This window comes from Mesoplodon bidens (assembly GCF_964165515.1).
Source record: "Mesoplodon bidens genome assembly, chromosome: 11".
Lineage (NCBI taxonomy): Eukaryota > Metazoa > Chordata > Mammalia > Artiodactyla > Ziphiidae > Mesoplodon > Mesoplodon bidens.
In genome coordinates, this window is record NC_138167.1 from 60,879,465 (window position 1) to 60,894,227 (window position 14,763).

The 14,763-nt window shown below is 61.4% G+C and overlaps 1 protein-coding gene across 1 annotated transcript in view; it reads left to right on the forward strand.

The window, feature by feature from the left end:
* Positions 1–10,968, forward strand: part of CELSR1 (cadherin EGF LAG seven-pass G-type receptor 1) — a 148,146-nt gene extending 137,178 nt beyond the window's left edge. The window contains exons 26-35 of the mRNA XM_081249039.1: positions 2,623–2,735; positions 3,128–3,207; positions 4,661–4,787; positions 5,542–5,667; positions 6,034–6,128; positions 6,399–6,502; positions 6,772–6,921; positions 7,326–7,556; positions 7,822–8,083; positions 8,872–10,968. Of these exons, the coding sequence (XP_081105165.1) occupies positions 2,623–2,735; positions 3,128–3,207; positions 4,661–4,787; positions 5,542–5,667; positions 6,034–6,128; positions 6,399–6,502; positions 6,772–6,921; positions 7,326–7,556; positions 7,822–8,083; positions 8,872–8,896 (1,313 nt within the window). The 3' untranslated portion in view covers positions 8,897–10,968. The remainder of the gene's footprint in view (positions 1–2,622; positions 2,736–3,127; positions 3,208–4,660; positions 4,788–5,541; positions 5,668–6,033; positions 6,129–6,398; positions 6,503–6,771; positions 6,922–7,325; positions 7,557–7,821; positions 8,084–8,871) is intronic.
* The last annotated feature ends 3,795 nt before the right edge of the window (positions 10,969–14,763 follow it).

The following is a 14,763-nucleotide window of genomic DNA, read 5'->3' on the forward strand; positions in this document are numbered from 1 at the left end:
CAGCACTTCTCAGCACACTTTTCACTGAATATCAGAGGGTCAAATTTGCTTCCTCTGGGGAAAGATCCCCTCTTGTATTCACAAAGGGAGAGCGGCACCCTCTCTCCTCAGCAGTCCCTGGGTTCCAGGGATCCAGACACGAAGTCGGAGGCTAGAGACAGTGGGAGAAGGGGCAGATGCTGCCCCAGGGCTCTGCCCAGCAGCCACCCTGGTTTCCATGGTAGCATCACCAACTGGTCTCCTGAGGCCACTCTGCTCCCACCTAGGCAGTCTGGGCACCGGGCTGTCCCGTTGTGACTCCTCTCCCTGGGCTCCAAGGGACCTGAATGACTGTTGTCACCTCCATCCAGGGCTGCTGAGGGGGGCAGTGGGGGCCTCCCTCACCGGCAGCCACCTCCTCTTGACCCAAAGACTGAACACAGCAGACACACTACATCGCGTGTTTCCATGCTGTTTCTGGTCAACTTGTGAGAAAGTTGCTAATTCAGGTGGTTCCTGAGCCCCAAAGACCAGGAAGAATGAGGGCTGGGAGCAGCTGGTTTCGGGGGTCCCCCCAGTGCCCATCTACTAAACCCCTGAAGCAAAGACCTGGTCGTGCTTGGACACTCAGGACACTCATCTTTAATTTCATCTTCAGTCTGCCCAGAGCCTCTATTATTATTTGGGTTTTTTTTTTTTAATTAGCAAGTTAATCTCAGAAACCAGAACATCGGACTTTATTTACATCAAATTCTATGAAGAAGTCAGATCAGAATCATTTGCCGGGCTTCCCTGGTGGCGCAGTGGTTGAGAGTCCGCCTGCCGATGCAGGGGACACGGGTTCATATCCTGGTCCGGGAAGATCCCACATGCTGCGGAGCAGCTGGGCCCATGAGCCATGGCCGCTGAGCCTGCATGTCTGGAGCCTGTGCTCCGCAACGGGAGAGGCCACAACAGTGAGAGGCCCGCGTACTGCAAAAAAAAAAAAAAAAAAAAAAAAGAATCATTTGCCAATTTGCTTATTTTACAAAAGGAAGAGTTACAGTTTGCTGTCTGGTTTTCTGTGCCCCAGTAAACTCAGAGTGTGGTTCCTGGTCTATACTGTACCCCGTTCCATCTCCACCTGTGTGGTCACTTCGGGCGGCCCCTCCCGACGGGGCTGGATGGAGCAAAGCATCCCCATGGGACCCTGCATGGGGACAGCCCTTGTCTCACGTCGTGGGGCCTGACCCAGCCAGGCCTTTGGGACCCGGGGGGCGGGGGACGGGGGCCTGAGGCCACCTCCCCACGTGCTTTCCTTAACCCCCACCAAGTCTCAGTTGCCCAAGAACGCGGGAGCATTCGCACGCTCCTTCATTCGTTCATTCATGGCGGGCCTCTTCTGTGCCGGGCTCCGTTCTAGGCCCAGGATCAGAGCAGTAAGTGAGAACGGCAAAGCCTGTGTCTTCCGGGAGTCGTCCCTCCAGGGAAGACGGGCATTAAGTGATGGTGAACGTGACTCTAGGCTCATCCACAGACCCTGCACTGAGGGGTGGGCTCAGAGCCAGTGGGGCGGGGGAGGATGAGACCTGCTCTCATCTGCGGGTGGGGTGGGAGGGGGCAGGCCAGGAAGGATCCTGGAGGAAGTATTCTTTACACTGGAGGGCTCTCAGGAACCAGGCTGCTGTGCTGGGGGGTGTGCCTTCAGGGCCCCGCATGTGCAAGACCTGAGTGGAGGAAGGCTGGTTGGGGACTGACCTGAGGTTGGGCTGGGGCAGAGTGGGGAGTGCCACGTGGTCTGGAGTGTGGCCGTGGCCACGCCACGAAGGGCCCAGAAGGCTGCGGAAATACCCGTGTCCATCTCCTGAGGGCAGTGGGAAGCCATTGCAGGGTTTTGAGCAGTCGGTGGGGAGACTTGATCTTTTAGGGCTTAAGCAAGGGAGTGTGGCCTGTGGAACTGTCTGGGCCAGGTCCGGGGAGGCCACGGCGCTGAGTGGGCTGCTCCTTTGTCCTAAGCAAGGCCTTTGTTGGAGAAGCCACTCCAGACTTCACCTTGACGGTTCTGTAAGGGCAAGTCCTGCTCTAGCTTGTGACACGGTTAGAAACCATGGCTGTGGCTTAGATAACATAGGAAACTCATTTGCCTAGCACCTTGGAGTGGTGAGCCGTTCCTGGGGTGTGTGCATGTGTATATATGTGTGTGGTGTGTGTGCTCTGTGCATGCACACGCGTGTGGCATGTGCCTGCCCTCAGGTCCTTCTTCCCTTGCACCTGTGGTCCATGGCCGTGTCCTGGCCTCTATGTGGTCCAGCCAGCAGGGCATCCCCATCGTGCTTCATGGCTGGTCCTGGCGGGTCCCATCACCTCCGTCTTTTGTCCCTCTCCCACCTCCGTCAGCAGCCCCGGCACAGGTGGGCTCCCCACCTCTGGGGTGAATCCGCGAGCAGGTCGTGGCCATGGTGGGCCTGTGACCAGCACTGAGAGGGCCTTTGCTGGGAGGGGACCTGGGCCTTTGTCATTTCCCGGCTGTTTATCTCGGGTTCCCCGCCCTTCTCTCTGAGGGCGATGCCGGGGGCCCCGGGTCCTGCCTGGGGGGCTGGGAACACCCCGTTGTGGCCACCCCCCATTGGGGTGGCCCTCACTCTTCTCCTCCCTGTTGTCCAGGACTTGCGGTGGGCCTGGACCCCCAGGGCTACGGAAACCCAGACTTCTGCTGGCTGTCCCTTCGTGACACTCTGATCTGGAGCTTTGCAGGGCCCATCGGAACCGTGATAGTCGTGAGTGCCGGGGGTTTCTCAGAACCCCTGATTATCAGGGACGTGGGAGGCCGGGTGCCCCTTGGGTACATTGGCTTGAAGGGTGTTTGGGGCTGATGGGCTACCAGCTCCACTGAGCATCTGGGCGGACAGGAAGGGCTGACCTTATGGTGATAAAGCCTTGTCCTCAGACCCGTGGATTCTGGGATTTGGTCCAGGTCCACGTCCACTGTGACGCCGGTCAGCATCCACCCCCAGTGGGCTCCTGGGCTCCGAGGCCTCATCCCAGGGGGCACCTCCCGAGATGTGGGCTGAAGACCCTCCGAAGCCTTTGGCTTTTGAAGGTCTCTAGTGACAGTACAGTGGAGCGGCCACTGGACTTCAGGTTTCTCTGTTTATTTGGTTTTTTTTAGGTCAACACAGTCATTTTTGTCCTGTCTGCAAAGGTTTCCTGCCAAAGGAAGCGCCATTATTATGAGAGAAAACGGGTCGTGTAAGTTGGTGCTAAACCCGGCCGGTGGGTGGGACCTGATGCGGAGCCAGCCGCACCCGAGACCCCTGCCTGTCTGGTTTACACGCCAGGCAGAGCCCCGTGAAAGTGCCCGTCACCGAGCCGGTCAGCTGCTGGCTTTCCGGGCCGGTCCAGGGTGTCATGGCAGCCACGTCAGTGGGGGATCAACAGGCCGCAGTGGGGAGAGGCCAGCCGTGTCTGGACGTGTCTGGGCTCTGCCAAGCGGAATCTGGATCTCTCAGGGGAGAGCTGGACATCGTGGAGGAAAGCGAGAGAGGCTGACCACAGGGGGACTGGGGCAGGTAGCCAGCCGGGGTGGCAGCCCGGACCAGGGAGGGAGAGATGTTTAGGATGTAGGACCCACGGGGTTTGTGGTGGAGTCACTGAGGGGAGAGGGGGTAGCAGTGACACCTGGGTGTCCTCGCCTGGACCGGCAGGAGGAGGGGGATGGTGACAGCCTGGTGTGGTGAGGTGCCAGGGTGCCTGGACACTCCCTGGAGTCAGACAGGGTGGGGGTGGGGGGATGGAACTTTCTGGGTTGGTGGTGACAGTGATGCTGGCAGCACAGGAGTGGAGGAGCTCGCCCAGCGAGAGGGTGCAGCTCAGGAAGATGGGGCCCAACGGAGAGGGAGCCTCCCATGTTTCCAGGTTGGGAGAGAGCAGGGGACCCACAGAAAAGCCTTGCGGGAGGCAGGCAGGGCAACTTCGGGAGAGCTCAGCATGAGTCCAGGAGCCACGAAAGGGTCAGGGGAGGGGAGGACAAGGGTGTCCATTGGGCCCGGTGCCCCGAGCTGGGGGGCCGGGGAAGGGAGGATGTGTGGGGAGGGGCTGAGGGGCCGCAGGAGGTGCCGGTCCGCCCGGCGCGCGGGAGAGCAGAGTCTGAAAAGGCCACGGAGGGGCAGAGACCGCGGGCAGGGGGCGCGGGGTCGGGGTCCAGCCTGCTCCACCGTCCTCCGCTTCCTCCCGCCCCAGACCTACCTGTCCCAGCCCTCGCCTCACGTTAGCACACGCAGTCCCCTCCACCACCCCACGGCCCCACCAGGGATGCACGTCGGTATCCGTTCCCCTTCGGCTGGGGAGACCGAGGCAGAAAGCAGGAAGCCCTTGCTAGGAGCCTGCACAGCGGGCCTGACGCCTGCTTGCCACGCCCCTCCTCCGGGTCCACGTACCTCCGGGCCGTGCACCAGGCTTCCCGGAGTCGCTGTGGGTGCAGCCCGTGTACCAGCCTCGGCTCCCAGTTTCCTGTTTACCTGTTTGCTTTTTAACTGCTCCCCACTAAAGTGTCTTTTCCTCTGTGTGAGCCAGGAGCTGCCTCATGGTGGATGGTTCGAAAGGGTGTGGAAAGGAAAGAGGGTGGGGGATGCACGCTGGACGGGCGAGTGGGGGGAAGAGGAGGGGGAGGACGCTGCAGCCACGCCCCTGTCCCGCCCCCCAGTTCCCGCGTGAGGACGGCCTTCTTCCTGCTGGTGCTCATCAGCGCCACCTGGCTTCTGGGGCTGCTGGCCGTGAACAGCGACGCACTCACCTTCCGCTACCTCTTCGCGGTCTTCGGCTGCTTACAGGTAGGCGGCTGTCAGAGTGACCTGGCGGGGCCCAGGGGTCACCTGTGTTGCTTCCTGTCTGAAATGCCCCAACCCCGAGTGGCCCTGAGAGGGTCCCCGGGGAGATCCTTGACCTGGCGTCCGGGCTGTGTTCTCGCTCTCTGGACACACGGGGCTGCACCGTGGCTGTCCTTCTGGTGTCGGCGCAGTTTGTTAGGGGTTATGGTGAAGCCTCGTGGTCCCGCCACCGAAAAAAAGGCGCCTGTTGCTCCAAAGGCAGCTCTGCCCCGAGCCCTCCCAGGGACCCCCATTCCATGGCCTCCTGTGTGTCTGTCAGGATGCAGTCCGCTGCTCAGCCAGTGCGGGGCCTCACCCCCTCCCCGCCCGGCATAAATCCCACTGTGTCCCCAGGAGGGTGCTGGCCATTAACTGTCCACACCGTGGACCCTGATTAATGATGCAACATTGGGGACCCAGATTGCCCGGGGGCTGGGGCCTGGGAGGGGGTCCTCCAGGCACCGGGCATGCTGGCTGCCCTGACCAGGCCCCGGACCTGGAGAAATTGGAAGCCCCCGGGGCAGGGAGGCCGGGCGTGGGCCATGGTGGGCGTCTGCACGGCCGCGGCGGCAGGTCTGCTCTGGGTACCGTCAGCTCCACGTGGCTGAGCTATGCTCCGTGCATCCTCCGGGCAGGCAGGTGGGCGGTGAGGCAGCGGCAGGGCCCTGGCTTCTCTACGGGGGCCAAGCCCAGCGCTGACCTGCCCCCTCCTCTGCAGGGCCTCGCCGTCCTCTTGCTCCACTGCGTGTTCAACAGAGAGGTCCGGAAACACCTGAAGGGCGTGCTCGCCGGGAAGAAGCCGTACCCTGACGACTCAGCCACCACGAGGGCCACCCTGCTGACGGTAGGAGGCTCCCGGGGACGCCAGGGCCTGGACCAGCATCAGACACAGCCCCTTGGTCTCACGTCCCCCACGAAAGGGGGTATCACAGACCTGTCCCTGGAGCGTGGCATCCAGCCTTCCCTGCAGCCCTGGGAGCGAGCCGAGTCGACGGGCTGGGGTCTGTCCCGCTCACAGCCTCTCTTCTCCCCGCGGCCGGCGGGGATCCTGGCCAGAAGCAGGGGCCGTGGGAGCTGCCACCAGGCCGCTGTGCTCTGTGCCCGGCAGGGGCACGGTCAGGGTGCTGCGCGGGGGCTTGTGGTGGGGACCGAGCCACCCTGTGCGCCCTGGTGGCCTCTGCTCGGCCGATAACCAGCCCCCTTCCCCCAGCGCTCCCTCAACTGCAACAACACGTGCGGAGAGGAGCCCGACGTGTTCCGTACGGCGCTGGGCGAGTCCACCGCCTCGCTGGACAGCACCCTCAGGTCAGGCCGGGCCGGCACCCCTGCTGTGGCCGTGGGGGGGCAGCTCTCCGAGCAAACGTGGGCTTTGCCACCTCCGCCCCAAGCTGTGTGCCCTGCTGTTTGAGTCCACGTGTGTTTACCCGTGTGCTTCGGGAGTCTCGTGGCAGAGAACCTTCCAGAGCCCGGTGTGGCTGCCCTGGCACGCGCAGAAGGCGCTGGGTGATGGCGGGGGGCCGGTCATGCGTCCCCCAGAGCAACGATGCTGAACCCACCCACCTCTACCCTCTCCAGGGACAAAGGGGGCCAGAAGCTCAGCGTGTCCTCTGGGCCGGCGCGGGGCGGCCACGGAGAGCCAGACGCGTCCTTTGTACCCAGGAGCACCAAGAAGCCCCACGGTACGTGTCCCCTGGGGCGTGGTCTCCCGTCGGCCTGTGCGTCTCCCTCCCGGGGACCATGGTGAGAGCTTCCTGCTGGCTCTTGGCTGCCCCGTGGGCCCCTCGGTCACTGGAGAACGTACAGCCTTGAAGAGGTGACCACCACACACTGGGAGGGTCAGCGGGCACCCAGTGCCCTCCCGTGCCCGGGCCCAGGTGGCTCCACTCTGCCCTTGGCAGGAAGCACCCCGCCCCCTGCCTGAGCCCTGTCCCTCCCGCCCGCCCTGCAGGCCACGACTCGGACTCGGACAGCGAGCTGTCCCTGGATGAGCAGAGCAGCTCTTACGCTTCCTCACGCTCCTCTGACAGTGAGGATGATGGGGTAGCGGCTGAGGACAGATGGGACCCGGCCCAGGGCCCCGTGCACAGCACCCCCAAAGGTGAGTGAGCCCGCTGGCTGCAGAGCGGCCCTCAGCTGTGGCCACCTGCCCCTGGGACGGGCTGCAGCGGCAGGAAGGACAGCCCCCTGCTCACCGTCCGCAAAGCACAGGTGAGGTCTTGGGGGTCTCTGTGGGACCCTCACGGTCAGGGCTCCGCGAAGCTGACCCCACTGCTGCAGGGAGCACAGTGCTCCCGGGTGTGGGGATACGGGGCGGGGGGGGGGCTTGAGGCTGGGATCCCACCCCGGGACCTTCCCTCTCTAAGCCTCAGTGTCCCCACCTGGATGGCGCGGCCCTGCCAGGCCTGTGGGTCGGGGACCGTGGGTCAGCGCCCCTCGGGACATGCTCCTGCTGAGCTGAGCAGGCAGCCGCCCTGCATGCTGAGGGTCCGTCTTGTGCCTCAGTGGACGCTGCGGCCAACCACGTCCCAACCGGCTGGCCCGATGAGAGCCTGGCCGGGAGCGACAGTGAGGGGCCGGGCGAGCAGCCCCGCCTGAAGGTGGAGACCAAGGTCAGCGTGGAGCTACACCTGGATGAGCAGGGCAACCACTGCAGCGAGCGCATCCCGGCCCGGGAGAGTGGGGGCCCTAGGCCCGCGGCCGCACTGCCCAGCCAGCCCCCCGAGCAGAGAAAAGGTGCCGAGGGCCCGCTGTCCCCGGAGCTGGGGGCCGGGAAGTCCCTGGTCCTGGGGGAGGCAGGCCCAGGCACAGGGTTCGGGGGTGGGGTCCGTGGGGCACAGGGGTAGCGCCCGGCGGGGCAGGGGTGAGACCCGAGGGGGAGAGGAATGGCCGAGAGCTCATCTCTGCATGACGGTCCCTCCCCGAGTCCACTGCATCCAGCAGAGGCAGCCTGATCGTGACCTTCTCGATCCCCCTGCCCCCCCGCCCCGCCCCCGCCCAGGCATCTTGAAAAACAAAGTCACCTACCCGCCACCACTGACGGAGAAGATGCTGAAGTCACGGCTGCGAGAGAAGCTGACTGAGCGTGAGCAGAGTCCCGCGTCCTCGCGGCCGTCCTCCCTGGCCTCCAGCGACGGCGTCCGCGCCCCCGACGGCACCATCCCTGCCAAGACGCTGCACCGGGAGCCGGGGCGCGAGCACCTCAACGGGGTAGCCATGAACGTGCGGGCCGGGAGCGCCCAGGCCCACGGCTCCGGCTCCGAGTGAGTAGCCTGGGCCATGGTGGGAGGGGCGGCGGGGCGGCCCCCGGCCAGCTTCCCCGTGGTCCCCCATCTGGAGGACAGGCCCCGAGCACAGAGGCGTGCCCAGGCAGAGGCCCGGGGGCTGCGGTACGGTGGGCTTCCACCCAGGAGAGGGCCCCTGCTCGGGATCAGGAGGCCAGAGGTGCAGCAGACGCCTGTCAAAGCCCTATGTCCCGTCCAGCCCTGAAGCTCTAGGACTTGAGACCATGTGGGACCGAACGTTTTATGAGCAGTTTTCCTTGGCCCAGGGTCATTACTGCCCCATCTTGTGGTTGAGGAGACGGAGGCTGGGGCGGGAGGGGGGCGCCTGGCCGCAGAGTCGTGGAGCTGGGATCCGGCTCCGGACGTCCCAGGGAGGTGGCAAGAATGGGAGCCGGGTCTTCTAGAATGACCTTCCTAAAACTTAGAGAGTGACTCGGCTTGCTAGCCTGGGTGCTCCAGGCACCGTGCGAGGCCAGCCCTGGGGAGGACGCTCAGATGGGCCTGGGTCTCCAGGTGGCCCTGGCCGTCGGGGGTGCAGGTTGACTGTCCCCTCCCCTGCCTGCCAGTGTCGCTGTGTCCACACATGAGCTTGCCCTACGTGGAGCCTCCGGGCACCCCGTCCCCTGAGTGGGGGGTTCTGCCCCCCGCCCCCGAGTGGGGGTCTGCCCCTGCACAACCTCGGACCCAGCCCAGCTGCTGGCTTCACGGGTGGCAGGGGCCGTCCTCGCTGACCCTCCGCCTGCCTGATGGCTTCTTCCCACGCGCAGAGGCAGTAACGAAACTTCACTTTGAACCATCAGGAAACCGTGAAGACAAGCCCATCACCTCCGCCCAGGCCTCTGTGCTGTGTCGTGCCCCTGGACCTTGGAGCCCGAGGGGCCCCTGCCCTGTCAGTGAAGCAGGCCCTGGTGGCGGGGGCCCCATGGGGCTGCAGTGGTAGCCCCGTGACTGGCATGACTGAAGGTCCAGACACAAAGCCCTGAGCTGCCCCAGAGGCTCAGGGCCCCTTAGACCCGTGACAAGTGCCAAAGGCCACAGGCACGGGAGGCGTGGACTCCCGGGCCGGCACAGCTCAACCCTCGGACTGCGGACAGAGCCAAAACCGTGCGCTGGCCTGGCCGGGACAGGGCCCAGCAGGAGAGCTGGCCTTGAGAGGAGCCGCCGGGCCAGTTGGCCAGGACTCAGGGCCGCAGGCAGCTCCCTGCAGTGCAGGCCTGGGGCCAGCAGCTCCACAGCCCTCTGCAAAGGCAGCCCTTGTCTTAAAGCAGACCACTTTCCTTTGTTGCAAAGGTGTAGATACTTTTGTATATTTGTATGGAACTTTGAAAAGGCAAAAACCTCTGTATATTTTGCATTTGTACTGACTCTGTCCATACTGGGAGATCCGTGGGATGATCTCTCCCTCTTTCTGATGTCAGGAAGATTGCACAGCCAGCCTGGAGTCTGGCGCACATCCAGCAACTGGTGTCCCAGCAAAGCAGAGGGGGGTAGCGTGTAGGGAGTGCTGCTGGACAGCGGTTCCGGTGCTGCTTCCAGCCCAGAGGCAGGAGCCCGTGGGCATCACACGTGGCCACCTGGATGCGCAGCACTTTTGCATTTGCGATGCTTGCCCTCAGCTCCCATCTGCCTGGACGGGCGTGGCTCCGACACAGGGCCATCTGGGGCTGGACTGGACTTGGGAGCTCTGCTGAGTGTGGGATGCAGGTGCACACGGCTGCGACCGACACACTGGTCATCCCCTACCCCCTTCGCTGGGGTGGGCCCCACTCTGAGCCCTGCAGGGCCTCCCTGGCCCCCTTCCCGGTCAGCGGTACTGCAGGTGGGGAATTCCTTTGTCCCTCTGCTCCTGTTCTCGGCGGGACTGTAAAATGTTCACACGTTCCCGATTCAGACGGAGGTATGAGGTCTTCCAGGATGTCACATTCCTTCCTGCCAATTTTCTAGCTCTTTTAGAGTCCGAGGAGCTCCAGGCAGGCGGGGGTCTCACCCCCAGAGTCTGACCAATTACTTCATTTTGCTTCAAATGGCCAATTGTGAGAAGGGACAAAGCCTCAGCCACACTGTTCAATGGTTACCAAGCTGTTTTTTGGAAACTCACACCAAGGACCGGCTGTGACTGTCCCTCTGTGGGCAGTCGGCACAGCGTGGCCTGAGGGGCTGTGGAACGGGGCCCAGAATTACTCAGACACGTCTTATTTCAGTGTTTCTTTTGTTCCTCAATTGGGTGCCCAAATAAATGGTCGGCACAGCTGCCTCCAAATACGAGAAACCATAAAATATGATGAAAATCAAGTAGAATGCAAAGATGTCCATACTGTATTATTTTGATGAAAATGCAAGTATTGTTAATGGCTGAGAGGAAAACATACCTGATACTCAGGTCTAAGACCACAGGCTTCATGCAAAAATGAAATGAGATCCCAAAGCCCTCACACTTGAATGAATTATAAATGTGCCTTAGCAGGGGAGTGGCCTTTTCAAGATACAAAATAATAGTACCTTCAAATGTTTACCATTGAGGAGACATTTTCTAAGTAAAAAAAAAAGTGGAAATATTTTTGAGTCTGAACACTTCACTTTTGTATTATCCCATATTCTTCTGCTACTGGACTTTGTCCCTTGAGATGTATTTAGTTTTTTCATTTGATCAGAACTGTTACCAAAAAAACAACTGTCAGTTTTATTAAGACAGGAGAAATGTAAACCTATTTTTGTGACAAGACTTTATGAGAGATACTAGACACTGGAGGTTTTTTGTTTTTGTTTTTTTAAACAAATGTGTATTTATTAATGTTCAGAACACTGGAATTGCAACACAAATGAGGAAAGAGTCTACAATAAATTAAGATTTTTTTGAATTTGTACTTCTGCTGTCTGGTTTTCCCCCCACTCCTGCATCCCTCTTGCCACCCCTTCCTAAGGCAGCCCTGGAAAAGGGACCATGTACAGGATGCTGACAAGCCTGGGGGAGCAGGAGCCATTCCGGAACCTTCTATTCATTTCCTGCTCATCCAGACTCTTGCACCTTGCACTTCAAAATTTTTTTCCTGCACCAATCTCTTTTTCCTGTCCTTCTGGGACGCAAGTGAACACAACTGGTTCCTGAGGCTTTGTTCATGTTTTCACTCTTTTTCTCTCTGTTCTTCAGATTAGATCGTTTCTAGTGATCAATTTTCAAGTTGACTGATTCTTTCCTCTATCATCTCCACTCTGCTACTGAGCCTATCCAGTGATTTTTTTTAACTTAAAATATTGTAATTTTAAGTTCTAAAATATCCATTTGGTTCCTTTTTATTAGTTTTATTTCTCTACTGAAGACTTCTAGTTTTCCGTGAATTTCAAGAGTGTTTACCTTTACCTCATAGAGCATGATTTTAACAGGTGCTTTAAATTCTTTGGTAATTTGGGCATCTGGGTCATCTTGGGGCCGCAATCTCTTTTCTTTTCTCTTGGTGTTTCCTGGTTCTTTGTATGCTGGCTAATTTCAAACTGAATACTTGACTGACATTTTTGAATGTTACATCATGAGCCTCAGGGTCCTGTTAAATCCGCTGGCAGAGCTCAGTTGTTTGTTTTAGAAGGCAGTCAACCCCCTTCGGTTCAGACCACAAGTTCTGTCTCCTTCTGTGACTGTGACTTTGCTGTGCGGCCTTGGGTCCACTTTGTACACCTGCCACTCGGTTAGTCTAGGACTTGGGGTGGTTTATGTCCGTTCTGCCCTCAAAGCCTTTCATATGCTGCTTTGGGTCTGTTCCAACTCAGGGTGAGCCAGCGCCTGTCAGTATATATGGAAAGCGAGGGGTCCACTCCGCCAGTGCTCTCTCCTCTCTGGGATTTGCCTCACGCTGTTACTCCTGACGCCCCTTTTCTTGGTTTCTCTGTGCAAAAACATGGGTTTCTTCCAGGGTTCTAGCTGCCTGCACTGCCTCACTTCCACCCACCTGGGGCTACCTTTGGGGAAAATCAGTGGGAGCAAAGAGAAGACAGTGGGGGGGAATCCCACACACTCTTCAGCCCACAGGCCCCCCCCTTCCCAGGCCTCTCTTGGAGTCCTTGCCCCAGTGCTGGCCACACAGCTCCAGAAGTTGGGGCCACCCTTGGGTCAAGCCTGGGAGAAAAAAAGAGGAAAACCACCCATGAACGCCCCACCCCCGAAGGTCACTCTCAGGTTCTGCTCCCTCCCGTTCCCCTGCTAACATTCACCTGTCTTAAGGGGGACACGTGTGAGGAGAGTAGCCCCCGGCTGAAGGGAGCAGGTGTGTCCACTGGGCCTGGGTGGCCTCCCGTGGATACAAATAATTGCACTCCATACCAACCTAGCCAAGGCCACACCAGGACCCGCGGGATCAAGACAGAAACAGCCGTGAACACTGAACATGTGAACGCCGTCCAGGCCACAGAAACGCCCAAGCGTCCCCCGTCCCAGCTGCAAGAGTCAGTGCTCCCCCACATCGCGGCAGCAGCCTCACTCCAGGCTCCCTCCCTGTAGACACTGGGGGTGCAGGGAGGTCCCGGGGGCGTGGGCAACCAAGGCAGCTGGAGCCCGGGGACGTGGGCCGAAGACAGGCCCCAGGGGTTGACCCCGACCCGAGCCTTCTAGGAGCGAAGCACAGGCCCGGTTCTAGGGTCTGTCTCGCTGAGATTACCCTGGAAGTGATGTGGGGAGAGGAGGGTGGGGTGGGGGGAAAGCTCTTGTTTACATCAAAGGCCGGGAGTCGGTGCGTGAAAGCAGCCGGCTCTGGCCCCTTCTCTCGTTTTCGATGGTGTGGGAATGACCGGGCCCTGGCAGCAGGGCATGTGTGTGGGAAAGAGGGAGGGGAAGCCCACCCACTTCTCAGCCCCAGCCCCTCTGAAAGTCACCTGGGAGTGCAGCCCTGGAGGCTGAGGGAGGCCAGAGGCCCAGGCCACGAACTCGGCCCAGTGGTGCACCCTGGCCAACAGCTACACCTGAGTCTCTGAGGCATTGCCCAGAGGCCTCCCAGAGTCGGTCAGCTGTGCCCCCAGAGAGAAGGTGGTACTGCGGCCCGGAGGCTGCCATGGGCGCAGCCAAGGGTGAGGCCTGGTGACCCGGGGGCAGCAGCAGGCTTGTGGTCCCTCCTCCCGCCTCCACTGGCCGACCTGGCTGGAGGCCTGGCGTCGGGCTGGCATGACGGGGAAGAGCCGTCCAGAGGCTAGAAGGGCGGCCTCCCCTCTGCTGGCCTGTGTCCATGCTGACTGCCTCCACCCGCCCCTCCTCCCACTGTGGCGGCTCCACAGACGGGGCCACAGCTCAGCCCTCAGTTCCAGGTAAGAGCCCCAGACCCAGGGTGGTGGGTCCCGGGAAACCTGAGCCCAGGGAGGCTCCGCACTGCCCTGGGAGCTGGCAAAACAAAGGTGGTGTCTCAGCCCCGGCTTCCATGCTGGGCTGGGTGTCCCCAGGGGCATTGCTGTCTGTCAGGTCCCCTCCGCCCAGCACGACGTGGAAAGCACCTGCCGGGATGTGGTCAGCCTCCCAGCCGGGGCAGGGCAACACCTCCCAGGTCCAGCCCTGCTGGAGTGCACCTGAGCTGCAGCAGCCGCCCAGCCCTCCACCTCCAGCCCACAGGGCCTCTTTCTACATCTGGATCACGGAGATGGTCTTGGAAGCCACGTGGTGGGGTGGGAAGTGCTGGCGTGTCTGCTCCGGCCCACGCCCCACCCGGGGATGCGCCCTGCTGGGTGGGGCCTTGGCTAGGAGGGAGCCAGGGCGGGGCCCGGAAACAGGAGGAGGGGGAATGGGAGGGGCTCCAGCTGAACTGTCTGGAGGGAGGACACTGAGTGCCCCGGGGCGGCGGGGCAGGGCCGGGACCCTCAGTCCCTATGAAGCTGCATCCTCCTCCCCGCAGGGCTTGCCCACTTCCCGGGGCACAACCCAGATCCAGCCCCCCACCCCTCACCGTCCCCCACCGCACAGTGGGCATCTGTGCTGCCCCAGGACTGGGGACCGCTGAGCCAGGGTTGGGGGGAGCGGTGGGCGCAGCTCTCGGTCACCCTGACGCAGGGTCACACTCAGCCGGCTGTAGGGCCCAGCCCACTGCGTGCCCCTGACCCAGGCCGGCAGGGCCACGGTGCCAGGCTTGAGGCTGGTCCCCCCGGCAGGCGGCAGCCCCTGCGCAGAAGTGGGTCAAGTCCCAAGTGTGGTGTCCGTTCCCGGACTCCCGCCATCCTCCCTTGGCCCCAGGTGGCAGAGCCTAGCTGTGCAGGAGGGCGACCACTCAGTGCTCGAGGACGGTCCATCTCGACCCGCTAGAGAACCAAGGGCATCTGGACCCCTTTCTCGTCCAAACCTCCACAGCCCACCTGGTCCTCTCCTGTCCCCTCCTATCTGTACCTCACACAGGCCAGAGAGATCCTTTGCTCAAAACCCTCTCCAGGCCTCCCCTCCTGTTCAGAAGGAAGCCCCGTCCTCGCTGTGGCCGCAGGCCCTGCACATTCTGGAACCCAGGTGCCCGTCACCCACTTCAAGCCCCTCCCTTGTGTGACCTTCCTGGGGGCAGGGGCTCCGTCCCGGGTGACTTGACCCAGGGCTGGCCCTGCAGCTCTGCTCCTCAGCACAAGGGGCTTCTGAGCCTTGGGGGGGCCACGTGACCCCCCGGAGTTGCTCCCCATCAGCACAGCACCTGGAGGAACATGCCGCACTG